The sequence below is a fragment of the Alligator sinensis genome, unplaced genomic scaffold (genome assembly GCF_000455745.1).
Source record: "Alligator sinensis unplaced genomic scaffold, ASM45574v1 scaffold88_1, whole genome shotgun sequence".
In the NCBI taxonomy this organism is placed as follows: Eukaryota; Metazoa; Chordata; order Crocodylia; family Alligatoridae; genus Alligator; species Alligator sinensis.
The window spans coordinates 259,614-274,096 of record NW_005842347.1 but is presented as its reverse complement, the minus strand read 5'-3'; the positions used below and the strand labels follow the sequence as shown (position 1 = coordinate 274,096).

The 14,483-nt window shown below is 45.0% G+C and overlaps 1 protein-coding gene across 2 annotated transcripts in view; it reads right to left on the bottom strand.

The window, feature by feature from the left end:
* NOL4 (nucleolar protein 4) overlaps positions 1 to 14,483 on the bottom strand; it is a 285,684-nt gene that overhangs the window by 196,024 nt on the left and 75,177 nt on the right. For both annotated transcript variants that reach the window (XM_006028947.1, XM_025210409.1), the window contains one exon: positions 12,837 to 12,969. In XM_006028947.1, the coding sequence (XP_006029009.1) occupies positions 12,837 to 12,969 (133 nt within the window). The remainder of the gene's footprint in view (positions 1 to 12,836; positions 12,970 to 14,483) is intronic.

The following is a 14,483-nucleotide window of genomic DNA, read 5'->3' as shown; positions in this document are numbered from 1 at the left end:
TCTTTCCCACTCACAACAAACACTTCAGCAAGAAGCTGAAGGAGGAAGGGGAATGACAGCAAGAGGTTACCTGGAGGTTGAGGAGGTGAAGATGGAGTTCAGAGAAGGAGAGAGAGGAGATATAAAGGGAGCCTGCATGATAACATTTCTTGTACAAAACCTGCAGCCTCTTTGATACAGATTCAAAAACAAAAAATGAGAAAAATTGCAATATCTTATTTATTTGTACAAAATGTTCTTTTTTATTTAAAGTGAAGAGGTGACCTACCAGTTCGTTACTGGGAGGTCACTATATTAATTTGCAATCATTCTTTAGCCAAAAATGTTCAAGCAAACATGTATGAAATGACACAAAATATACACCTATATATTAGAAATTACTTTTATACAAACAACAAAAAATTCCCAAGAGTAAACTACAATCACTAAAGGGTAGTTCTACACTGATGAGTGAATGTATAAAAAACACGTCTCCTTTCTGGACAGTGTAAGCCTTACTGGAGCAGTGGTTAGTATAAGTATTAAATTAATGTGTACATTGCTCAGGCTTTGCTGAAGGATTGCCCAACTTAGGCCTCACTAGAGCTGAGACTGATATATGAACTGCTTAACCTGGAATATGAATACACATTTAGGTTGTGCAAATTTATCACAACTGATAAGACTGGTACTACATGCTTCAGAACAGAAAAATAATGAAAATGTTACAATATATGTCGTACTGCCAGAAAAGCGTGTAATGTGGACAGAATGGTAAAACACAGATCAGGATGTATAACAGGTTCAAGATACCAGAGAAATATGATATGCTTAGTATTGCTTTGAGCAGTCTATAAAAGAAAGAGCTAGGAAACCTGGAATCTTGTATTTGTTTGGAAAAAGTATTTTTATATGGATACCATTGTTGTTCAAATACAGAAATGCCCTGTTGGAATGATCTCAGTACTGTCTTGTAGTCCAGTGGTGTCAAACTCACCCTGTACCCCAGGCTGGATCCAGACTATGGGGCTCCTCAAAGGCTGCATCTATGGAGCAAGCAACAGCAGCAATAGGAGCAGTGGTGGAAGGGTCTACAGCAGCAATGGCTGCAGCAGCAGTTGGAATAATGGCCAACAGTGAAAGGTGGAGGAGGTGCATGTGGCAGGGCAATCAGCTGCAGGGTGAGCATGGCTGTGTTGGCACAGCTCATGCTTGCTCCCTTGCCACCAAAGGCCATGTCCAACAAGGCCCTGGATTTTGCAGCAGGCTCCACCCCACTCTTGCTGCACCCTGAATTCCCTGGCCCGCCAGTAACCTGGCAGGACAGATGGAGCAGCTCTGCAGAGTATAGGTTTGACACCCTTGTTATTGTAAATAATCCTGCTGAGTTTTCACCACCAAACTGTGCCTGCGATTGTTCTTTGCATATGCTGTGATCTTCATACACTGGGGGCAGAGACAAGCAGAAACTGACCACACATCAGGAGTACAACAGACCGTTTTCACAGGATTATATCGACAAACTTGAAAAAAAAACCTTAAGGGCAGTGTCTGAAGTTGTTGATTCTGGAGATCCAGCAATGCTAAGAAAAAGGACGCTGAGAGCTATTCTTCCTTGTGCATCATCAAAAGTACCGCTCATTTATTTACATCAAAGCAAACCCAGCAAAAATAAGGTTTACTGTCAGGGACTGTGATTTCATAGATTATAGAGTCAGAAGGGACCCAATGGATCATTGTGTCCGACCCCCTGCCCCTGGGAGGAAAGAGGACTGAGGTCAGACGACCCCAGCCAGGTGATTGTCAAGCCTTCTCTTGAAGACATCCAAGTTAGGTGATAGCACTACCTCTCTTGGAAGTCCATTCCAGACCCTGGCCACCCTTATTGTAAAAAAATTCTTCCTAATGTCTAACCTAAATCTGCTCTCCACTAGTTGGCACCCATTATTCCTAGTTACTCCCTGGGGAGCTCTAGTAAACAGCGCATCCCCAATTCCCTGCTGTCCTCCCCTGATAAATTTATAGGCGGCCACAAGGTCACCCCTCAGCCGTCTTTTGTATAGGCTGAAGAGATGCAGATGTCTCAACCTCTCCTTGTAGGGTCTTTCATGGAGACCACTAATTATGTGAGTGGCCCTCCTCTGAACCCTCTCCAGATCCTCCATGTCCCTCTTGAAGTACGGTGCCCAAAACCGGACACAGCACTCCAACTGCGGCCTGACTAATGCCACATAGAGGGGGAGCATCACCTCTCTTGATCTGTTGGTCATGCATCTGCTAATACACGACAAGGTGCGATTGGCTTTGTTGATGGCCTCACTACACTGCTGACTCATGTTCATCTTGGAGTCAACTATGACTCCAAGATCTCTCTCAGCCTCTGAGCTGCTGAGGAGGACATCCCCCAACCTGTAGGTGTGCTGGAGATTTCTCCTTCCTAGGTGGAGTAACTTATATTTATCTTTGTTGAACTGCATCCTATTACGTTCCGCCCATTGATCTAACCTATCCAGGTCGGCCTGTACCTGCTCCCTGCCCTCTGGTGTATTAACTTTGCCCTATAATTTGGTATCATCCGCGGACTTGGAGAGGGTGCTCACAACACCCTCATCCAAATCGCTGATCAAGATATTAAATAACACCGACCCAAGGACTGAACCCTGAGGGACCCCACAGCCTACCTCCTTCCAGGCCAAGAATGACCATCAACCCCCTCTCTGGGTGCGGTCCCTAAGCCAGTTAGCCACCCACCCGACTGTATAGGCGTCCACTCCACAGCCCGTTAGCTCCCCTATGAGAATAGGATGCGAAACTATGTCGATGGCCTTCCTAAAATCCAGGTAGATAAACATCGGTCTCAGCTCCTGTGTCGAAGCAGTGTGTAACCTGGTCATAAAAGGCTATAAGGTTTGTCAGGCAGGATCTACCTGTGATGAACCCGTGCTGGCTTCCTTTCAGCATCATTTCCCCTGCTGGGCCTTAACAAATACGCTCTTTGATGATTTTTTCTAGTATTTTCCCAGGAATAGAGGTAAGACTGACTGGCCTAAAGTTACCCGGCTCCCCCCTTCTCCCCGTCTTAGAAATGGGCACCACGTTGGCCTTTTTCCAGTCCCCAGGGACCTGTCCGGAGCACCATGAGAGCTCAAACAGCCGTGCCAGTGGATCAGCAATGACACTGGCCAATTTTTTTAGCACCCATGGATGGAGGTCATCCAGGCTGGCTGACTTGTACCCATCCAGCCCTTCCAAGTGCTCTTTAACTAAGTCAGCACTAACCTTTGGCAGTCTGGTGCCTGTTGGACATCTGTCTATGCTCAAGGTGGGGGGATTGTCTTGGTCAGTATTAAGGAATACTGAAGCGAAGAACTCATTGAAGAGCTCTACCTTTTTCTCTGAGTCAACCACCAACTGACTTGATTTGTCCTGCAGGGGCCCTATCCTACTCTGCGCCTTCTTTTTGCTCGCTATGTATCTGTAGAAAGACTTTTTATTGTCCTTAATTGTTGTAGTCAGCCTAAGTTCCAGTCCTGCCTTGGCCTGCCTGACTCCCTGCAATAGTGCACCAGGGTGGTGTATGCCTCCTTGGTGGCTGCCCCCTGCTTCCACTGCTTATACATCTCTTTCTTTGCTGCCTCCAGTCTTTCTTGAAGCTCCCTGTTCAGCCAAGGGGGCTTTTTTTTTGTCCCCTTAGCCCCTTTCCTGTGTAAGGGGATAGACTCCTTTTGTGCCCCAAGGATCACTCCCTTGAGAAACTTCCAACCCTCTTGGACCCCCACTAGCTCGATGCTCTGGATTTCCACCACTTCACTAACTAGGTTTCTAAGTTTACTAAAGTTGGCCCTTCTGAAGTCTAAAACTTTAGCATCACTGGATATTTTTCTCACCCTTCGCTGGATACTGAACTCTACCAAGTGGTGGTCACTATCACCCAGGTTACTGTGTACCCGCAGGACCCCCACGAGATCATCCCCTGTTGCTAAGACCAGGTCTAGCAAGGCACTACCCCGGTGGGACTGGACACCATCTGGGTTAGGTGGAGGTCCTGCACACAATGTAAGAACCTCCCTGAGTGGCTTTTTTTTGCTGCCTCCCTGAGTGGCTTGTTTTGGCTGCCTGTTCCTCCCAGCTGATGTCCGGGTAATTTAGGTCCCACATGACCACTGTCCCCCTCGCCTGTAAGGCATCTGACAGCTGCTTGGAGAATATCTCTTCTAGCTCATCATCCTGGTGAGAAGGTCTGTAGTAGACCCCCACTACCAAGTCCTTTTCCCTTGGACCCCCCTGGATCCTGACCCACAATGTCTCAGTATTCCCCTCCTCCACTCCTGCCTTGATGACGGAAGATGTGTACTGCTCCTTAACATAGAGAGTTACACCTCCGCCTTTTCTCTGTCTCATCTATACAACCTGTACCCCTCAAAGCCTGCCGCCCAGTCGTGAGTAGAATCCCACCATGTTTCAGTTAAGCTGACTAGGTCATACTGTGTGCTGGGCCAAGCAGGGAAGTTACCACACCTGCCCCTGGTCCCTGGTTATGTGACTGATTCAAGTTCTCTGCAACTAGATTGGCTGCTGACAGCACTACTCTCCCTTTTTAAACACACCTGCAGCCTCAGGCAAGCTGATGGCTGCCTTACAGGGGCTGCAGGCCCAGATTACAGCCCTGCACACCCAATGTACCCCACTTCCTGCCAACTGGGGGAGCCAACGCACTCAGCATACCCTGAACCACAGGTCCCACTGTCTGACAAATCTGATGGAGACTCTTGCTGTTTCTGGGAGTTAATTAATCAGTGTTGCCTGACATTTAGTCTCTGTCCTAGAACCTATCCTTCAGATACAGCCAAGGTAGGACTTATCAGTTTGTTGACTGGTGATGCCCTGGCCTGGGCTTCCCTACTTTTGGAATCAGCAAGCCCTCTCCTTGACAACCTTGAAGATTTTATCCAGGCCATAGTGAAAATCTTTGGTTACCTATATTGGGTCCATATTGCAGAGTCCTCTGACATGTAGTGGAACAAGGTGGCTAAACATTTCCACTTCTGTCTGGGGCTTCAGGGCTGCATTAAAAGCGAGTTGGTTCAGGTGGAACTCCCAGCTACTTTGGACAGACTTGTTGATTTTAGTATCTGTACTGATGCCTATCTGTCCAAGCAACAATAGGAGGACTAGACTTCAACTCTCGGGGTTGGCTAGGCCCTTGGAAGCTCTGATACTACCCCCAATGGAGGCCATGCAGATAGATGCAGCTAGGAAAAGGCTCCCCCTTGGAGGAGAAGGCTTGTTGTTGCGCCTAGGGCCTCTGCCAGTACTGTGGGGAGTCTGGGCATTTTGCCCAGATCTGCCTGAGGAAAGAAATGGCCGTCTCCTCTTTGAGAAACTACCTGATCCAGCCTTGGTTAAGGGGCATTGTCTGGGCCTGCCACGGATCATTCAGCCAATGCCTCCAGTTCGCAGTAAACTCTTGAGAGCCACCAAGCCCCAAGACTCACCTTTGCTAGTTGCCCTTCACCTACAGCACCCCTCTGCTCCAGCCCTCTTTGACACAGGAGTTTGGGGTAATTTCATGGACTCGACCCTTGCAGAACAACTCGACTCTACCAGTTCAGCCAAAATAGAACCCCAAGATAGCAGAAGCCATGAATGGATTCCCTCCCTCTTTGGGTCTTGACACCAGTAAAATGGTCCCACTAGAAGTCTCAATCAGTGATCACCCAGAGTCTCTTTATTTTGATCTTATCCGTTCCCCTCACTTTTCGGTTATACTGGGAACCCCCTAATTATTCCTCCATAACCTGGGACATCATGTGTGGGTTAAAGGAACTCTGTTTCAACTCATCTTACTGCTTGTACTCTGCTTTAGAGTAGATTTCTCTGGCCATTACCCAAGGCTGGTAGCAGAGTCAAAGATATCACGTGGCTTACAACAACCATATAAGATTCAAGGCTGGCCTTCAGAGACAGGACATATGCTCCAGACCCTCCCCCATCTCTCCCTGCCAAATACCAGGACTTGGCTGATGTATTCAACAAGAAAGGAGTGGACCAACTTCCCCCACACTGCCCTTATGATTGCCATTTGATCCTGTGCCAGGGGCACAGATTCCGTTCAGACACATTTATTTATTCTGAGCCAGAGCTCAAAGTGCTCAAGAAGTATATATTAGGGAGAACCTCTGTAATGGGTTCATCAGGCCTTTTACATCTCCTGCTGGGGCCCTGATATTCTTTGTGGCCAAGAAAGACAGTTTTCTCCATCCCCGTGTTGAGTACAGGGCCTAAAACAGGATTAAGATTCATAATCATTACCTGCTGCCAGTAATGAATGAATCATTTGAGAGGTTCCATCAAGCCTAGATTTTTTTCAAGATTGGATCTTTGAGAGGCCTACTGTATACAGGAAGGGGACAAGTAGAAAACTGCATTTTGGTCCCACTATAGGCATTCTGAATACTTGGCTATGCCCTTTGGACTCTGCAATGCCCCTGTTACATTCCAACACTTTGCTAATGGTATATATCAAGATATGTTGGAACAATTTGTTACAATTTACCTAGACGATATTTTAGTTTTTCCTAATGATCCTGCCCAGTATTTAGAACATGTGTGTCAGGTCCTACTCCAGCTCCAAGAGAACCACCTATATTTTAACCTAGAGAAATGCAAGTTTGATCAGACCTCAATTGAATTCTTAGGTTATATTATTTTCACCAAGGGCCTAGTAATGGCCCACAAGGTAACTGACATCACCGAATGAGCTGCACCATATGACATTAAAGGGATTCAATGGTTCTTGGGCTTTGCTAACTTTTGTAGATGTTTAATGAGAGAGTTGTCGCACGTAGCAGCCCTGCTGACTACCCTTCTTAAGAAAGGGGTACCATTCAAATGGTTTCCAGAAGTCTGAATGGCCTTTGAGATACTGAAAAGGACTTTCACCCTGTGCCCTTCCTATGCACCTGGACTCCCTGAAACCATTTATAATTAATCTGGCCATAAGGAAATCTGGGGCATCCAGGACAGTGCCCCTTTCCCTCTCTACTCTCCCAAGTCAGTGGTGCTGTTGCAGGCAGAGGCAGGGGCAGGGTGACATGGCGTGCTGGGCAAGTGAGTGGATGGGCAGCGGTGCCTGCCTTCCTGGTTGGTGTGCTGTGCTGTCCACCATCCCAGCAGACTACACCCCATGCCCCTTCATTTCCAGGATGCTCAATTTAATTCTCACCAGCCTCCAAAATCCAGAACTATCCTGGCTAAACCAGGATCTATGGTCATCCTATTTATAGTGGAAGCTGACTGTTTGAGCTGCACCATAGGGGCTGTTCTATCTTAAGCTTCAGACACCCCAAACAAATTGCACCCATCCACTTTTATTGCTGGTCCCTGACTCCCTTCAAAAGGAATTACATTTCAGATTGGGAACTCCTTGCATCAACATGGGAACTCCTCGATCTGAAATACTGGAAACTCCTCACACTGACATTTGGGATTGGGAACCTGTTCCCCCCACCCATAATAGTGGAAGGTCACAAGGCATATATCATGAAGCAGGGTCTAGACTCCAAACACAGCCTTCGAGGAGTGGCAGCACCTTCTGAAGGCAGATTGCCACCCCATCCAGGTAATAATGGACCATAAGAACTTGGAATATTTCCACACAAACCAGAAACTGAATTTTTGACAGGTCCACTGTTCACTCTCCTTTTCCTGTTTTAATTCCATAATCACATATTGCCCAGGAGCCAAGAACCAGAAGGCAGACACTCACTCTATCCCATAAGAATGAACTCTCTGCTCTAGACCCATCACCCATAATCATGGTCATGGTGGATACATTAACTAAGATGACCCATTTTATCTTTGCCCAGGCTGTCCCCACTGCCAATTAAATGACCCACCTATTTCTGAGACATATATTTTGCCTACATAGCTGTCCATCTCAGGTACTCTCTGGCCATGGTCCCCAATTTATTTCATACTTCTGGCATGAGTTCTGTAAGGCTCTGGGCATGGAACCTCTTCATTCATCTATGTATCACCCTCAGACTAACGGTCATACGGAGTGCATAAACCAGACCCTTGAGCAAGATCTCAGATGCTTTTAAATTTTCATCAGGATAATTGGATGATCTTGTTCCCCCTGGCAAAATTCACATACAAAAATGCTGCCCATACTTCTACACGCCAGACCCACTTTTTCTCCAACTATGGACTCCATCCTCATTTCTACCTAGCATTGTCTACCTTCCCATAGGTCCTCACAGCGAATGACCATGTATTGAATCTCCAAGATGTTTAGCAAAAAATTAAAGGTTCATCTCGACACAGCCAACCACATATAAAAATAATGACAGCAATATTTTGGCCGCACCATTTCACTTGGTAACAAGGTCTGGCTCTCTTCAAAGACTATCAAGATCCCAAGACCACCTGCCAAACTGGATCACCAATATCTGGGCCCCTTCAAGGTTGTGGAACTAATAAGCTGTGTTGTATTCAAGCTCTAGCTGCCAAAACCACTAAAAGTACACCTCATTTTCCACATATCCCCACTCAAACCTTGCATAAAAAACCCTTTTCTGACTGCCTGAACCTGCTCCCCCCACACCCATGATAGTGGAAGGTCACAAGGAATATATTGTAAGGCAGGTTTTAGGCTCCAGAGACGTCTGAGGCAAGCTCCATTAATTCATCAACTGGGAGGGCTATGGCCTGGAAGAATGATCTTGGGAACCAGATGACCATGTTCACACCCCTAAACTAGTATAAGATTTCCACTGAAAATACCCAGAAAAGCCTGGTCCCAGGCTGCCTAGAAGAGGCCATCTGGGAGGGTGGGGTGGGAAGGGGCGGAAACTCTCAGGAACACTGATCAAGCAGGCCTGGTTGGGCCAAGCATTTAAAGTTATCACATCTGCCGCTGACCCCCGACTAATGCAACTGACCCAGTTCTCTGCAACCAGATCGGTTACTGAAAGCACTGCTCACCCCTTTTAAACACCTGCAGCCTCAGCCTCCATGCAAGCCTTAAATCAGCCTCAGTCTGTTCTGGCAAGCCTTGCATTCATAGCTCTCCCTAGCTTTTCTGATTTCTGACCTGGGTTTGACTTTTCGTGACCATGATCATGGATCTACCCTGAAACATGGTGCTGGTTCTGCTTTCTCTGGTTTCCCTGACATCCTGACTTGCCTTGGTTGCCTTGACCCTTATCCCAGCTTTTCCCTGGAACTTGGTCCCATGCTCTCTAATCCAACTACTCAGACCATGACCCAATGCTCCAGGAACCCATGCTCCTGCCCTGCTGACCTGCTAGTTGCCCTCAGGGTCTATCCACAGGCCTGGCTGCGTATGTCCCAGCCACACACTCACAGTTACACAACTCCATGGGAATAATCTGAAAACAATGAAATAAAGATGTAACTGGGGATGGAATTTGGCCTAAACAACTATTGTCATCATTTGTTTATTGGCACCATCATAGTGTTCAAAGGCACCAATCTTTACTGGGCCCCATTACACTAGATGCCACATAAAACACAGAGGAGGATATGGTCCTTTCCTGAAACTCTCATAATCCAGTTATTGGTGATGTGAGATGGAAAGAACCTAGCTTAATGTTTATATTTGCATTGCTTTTTTAGAGTAGACACATAGAAAGAAGCCTCTTTTACTTGATTATTGGGCATATTTGGTCTGCAAATTCTGACAGAATAATAAGCATGAAGTTCCACTAAGTGTTTTTACAGTCCCTTTTAAAGGGAGTGTCAAATTGCAGTTGGGGCACCCTGGCAAAAGCCTGGCACCTGGCCTATGCACCATTCATGTCACATGATAGACTTCACATCTGTGGTGCATAATCCTCATGTGAACTCTATTTTCAAAGCTGAATGACACTTTAAGACAGTGGTTTCAGATTCTTTCTATAATGAGGGTTGAATTCCATTTTTTATACTGGTTATTGCATCAAGATATAAAACTCAGTCCAAACTCCCCCCAATTCAAAACAAAATTTCCACTCATGTCAACAACAGACTCGCACTGATATCAAGGCAGAAGTTTGTTATATGTTGAACCATTTTTAATGATTAGATTTCAACTTTGTACCTCCCCTTCTACTTTTATGTTCCTCTTCCTTCACTATCCTCCCTTTTTAGTTTTTCTCTTTCTGCCTTATCTTGGTTCATCACTCCTGTTCTTTCCTATGAATTTCCAGTCTTACAGGACCTCCTAGCCACTGTGCTTCATTACCATAATTTACCCCCATTCCATTTAGTAAAATGATTAGTGATTTAACAGCTAACATTGACACTAGCTTCTAGTCCAATTAGATTAACAAACTGAAGGTGGGGCAGAGGCATAACACAGCAGCTGATCATCTAGGGCACCAGCAATGACTTCCGGCTGCTGGTACCACAAGCACAGGTGGCAGCTGTTATTTTAATGCTTCTCTTCAAGTCGGCACCTGGGGCTGCTGCCTTGGTTTCCACACTTTAGTTACACTACTAGGTCATAGAACGGGGGTGGGCAAAATGTGGCCCACGGGCCACCTGTGGCCTGTCAGGCCATTCTTTCCAGCCTGTGGGGCCCCTAAAAAATTTAGAAAATTAATATTTATCTGCCCCTGGCTGCCTGTCATGTGGCTCTTGATGGCTTGCCAAAACTCAGTAAGTGGCCCTCCGCCCAAAATAATTGCCTGCCTCTGTCATAGAGGCATCTTAGAGACTTACTTTGCCATAGCATCTGATAAAGAATGCTGTAGCTTATGAAAGCTCATGCCTCTCTGAGGGCACGTGCACATGTTCACAAGACCCAATCTATGATCACGAGGATTGCTTAAAGCCACATGATCATAGAGGGTCCTCACTTATACACATTCATTGGTGCTGGGAACCATGTTGGGAATGCGATCTATGTCGTGGTGGTGTGGGGGGGGGGGGGGGGGGGGGGGGAAGGATTGGAAGGGGCTAGCACATCCAAGGGAGGAGTTTGGTAGGTCCAGGCCAGAGGAATTGCATGTTTGGGGGTTGGGATGATTGGAGGTCTAAAAATAGCCTGGTCAGGGTGGGAGGTAAGAAAAGCATAGTCCTGGGGCTGGGGCAAGTTGCTGTGCTCCTCATGGCTACATACATTTCATTAGATCAGGCCTGGGTGAGCCTGATCTATGTAGTGGACCTCCTTAGGTGAACTAAGTTAGATATGGCTAGCCATTTTTTGCCTGATCTAAGTGTAACATCTGCATATTCCCTAAACAAGTTAGACTATAAAGCCACTAAACTCCTTGCCTTCTATTAGAGTAACAATTAACCAGGGATTTCACACTTCTAAGCTACAGTTTGAAGCTGTTTGCCAGTATAATTAAAAGTAGTGACATCTTCCAAAGGGTAGGTACCTATGAACAATTTTGTGTTGACTAAAAGGGGTAGGGATTTATCATTCAGTAGCTAGCCTGTAGTAACTGCCTGTGTGTAAGCCCTTACCCCATGGATAGTAGAAGCTAAATCATGTGAAATATGATTCCACTAGCATGGCTTAGCTTTTACTTCCCATGGGGTGTACACACAGGAGGCTTTGCCATGGACCAGGTACTGTGAAATAAATCGCTACCCACTTTAGCCCACAGTAAATATTTCATTTGTCCATACCTGAAGTTCACATATGCAACATTTTCTTTGCAATCCTAAAGACAAGAAACTTAGATTTAAAAAAAATAAATGAATACATACATTTTTGGTTTCTGGACTAGCTATTTCTGGAGGGCCAAATACAAGAACCAAGTGAACCAGATCTGGCCATATATTTGACATCACTGCTTTGAGTGACAGCCTTGAACTATGAACCCTTTCCCCAAGGAAATTGTATATACCGGTATCTACAATACACATGAGGAAAACTAAAGATGTACTGCACCTGCATTTGCTCTTTGTCTTGCTCACATTTGGCATTTTTATACGTGCTTTGGGACGCAGCACCGGAACAATACTTTAATTAGAGAACCGTATTCATTTAAAATGTCTGTGCATCACATGTATCAGCATCGCTGCAGTGAAAAAATGAAGGCGGAGGGCTTTGAACTAAAGTTCATCAAATGTGTTTCATTTCAAAGTGCCCTGCTGCCATTTTTTCAGCACAAGGATGATACACATGATGCGGAAGAGTGCCGGAGTGTGTCAATTTCCGTTCTCCAGCAGATTCGATTAATCGCTGGATTTCCAGCACGTCGGAGCAGGCTCCCCTCAAGTCTAATAGGAGCCCATTAATTCTAATTCTTCCATTTATTTAGATGTCCTGTATAATGAAGAAAGTGTTTTACAGTGAATTTTTTTGCAATCTTCTTGTGCAGCCCAAGAACAGACTGCATTATGATACAGGTATAACCTGTGATAAGAATAAACCATAAAAAGATATGAGCTACCTTAACTATGGGCTAGGATATACCTGCAGGAAATAGCAGGCTTTGCCATCCCCAGGTAATTTCAGAGAAGCAGCTTCCTTTCTCTTTTCTCCTTGCTGCTGGGGAGAAGTGCATTGCTGCTGAGAGCCAATGTGTCAAGATTCAAATTCTTAGTAAGTCGCACAAGGAAAAAGGGGAATTTTACTTTCACTTATGCCCATTTGCAGGCCAACTGTATATTTAATATAAAAATACCCAAAATGCAATTATTTAAGTCATCTAAGCAATCTAAGCAATAGTTAGTCTACCAAAAAAACAGCACAATCATCCTTATTTTGCAGCACAGTGCACTCATCTCAAGTTATCTGAGGAAATGCATTCCCAATGAAAGTGTATAGAAGATGCTAAATGAGGGCATAACATAGAAAAAGGACAGTATCTTCTTTATTTAATAAAAAGACTTACCATCCTGCTGGCCCTGAAGATTCTGAGGACTTTGCATTCTCTCTTCAAGATTAGAACTAAGGTCTGAGTTCACAGCTGACATCCTGGTTGAGTCACTCATATCAAATTCATCACTTTCTATGGAACTTTCATCCTGCAATACAAAATTCCCTGTTTCATATTAGGAAACACCCAAAAAATACTTCCAAATATGTTATTCAAACTAAAATCATTATTTAGTAATTCATATTAATAGCTGAGATACCCTTATTGAATTAGTAAGTAAACAAGCAAGCTATAAGAAGAGCAAGTATAATTAATCACAAAATGGACTGTGATCATTTGACAGGTGCCATTAAAGTTTAATCAAGTATGATAATACTCCAAATATAATACTAAGTGGCTTTCTAGAATATTTTGTAAAAGCAGAAAAATGTTAGTGTTCTGGGAACTCATGACAGCTCTTTTCTATTAAATCTTTGTTGAGGAGACATCTCCGTTTTTGTGCCCAAATTGTTCATTCTATTTGAATAATCATTGCCAGGGAGTACATAAGATTTTAATGAAATGCTGTATCTATCAAAGACAATGGCTAATCTCCTTTGATTTCATCCTTAAACTGTAAATATGTTCGAAGAAGTGACTGAAAAGTGGCATTGTCTTACTCAGTCCAGTCCTGATCTTGTTCGCAATGAACTCAATCACAAGGCAACTCGCAAGTGTGAAAGCAGGGAAGATTTTATTCTGGCTCACACACTTCCAATATATTTGTTAACTATCAATTTAAAAAATCTCCAATGCTGATGATGAAAACGATGACAACATGTAAGCCAAAAATCCAATTTCAATTTATGATGCTCATTTGATTGTTGCAGACAGAAAATCTGGGCCCCAGCCGAGCAAACATTCATTCACCTGCTTAAATTGACTCATTTTAGTAGTCCCATTAATGTCAATGGTTAGGGACAGAAGTTACACATAAACTGGCTTAAGTGATCAGAAACTGGTTTAAACCTGTAACAGAACATAACTTCAGTGCACATAACCCAGTTTCAAAATATGTGAAACTGGTTTAAGGTAAAACTGGTCGAATGTACTATCAGACTTAACTGATTTGGATCAAACCAGTTTATGAAACTTCTGTTCCAAACCCCTTCCTGGTCCAAATTAAATCACAGTCCTCCAGCATCCCAGCATGCTTGGCAGCCCTGGGCTGGGCTGGGGTGTCTAGAAAGGTCTGTTGGGGGAAGGGGGGAGGCAGGGACTGCCCTCCCCAGGCAAACCTTGGCTGGGGTCAGGGAGGTGGGTTAAACTTCCCTTCCCCAGAGTACAGAGCTTCCCTGCACTGCTAAAAACATAGTGCTGGCTGCGACTGTGAATTACAAATCCCAGAGGCACCTGGAAGCATGAAGAGGAGGTGATGAGCAACCCTGTAGAGACTGCTGTTGTAATTCTGGACTACAAATCCCAGAGACCTCAAGGGCAGCAGGAAGATTCATAGATGTTAGGGTCGGAAGGGACCTCAATAGATCATCGAGTCCGACCCCCTGCATAAGCAGGAAAGACTGCTGGGTCTAGATGACCCCAGCTACATACTCATCTAACCTCCTCTTGAAGACCCCCAGGGTAGGGGAGAGCACCACCTCCCTTGGGAGCCCGTTCCAGACC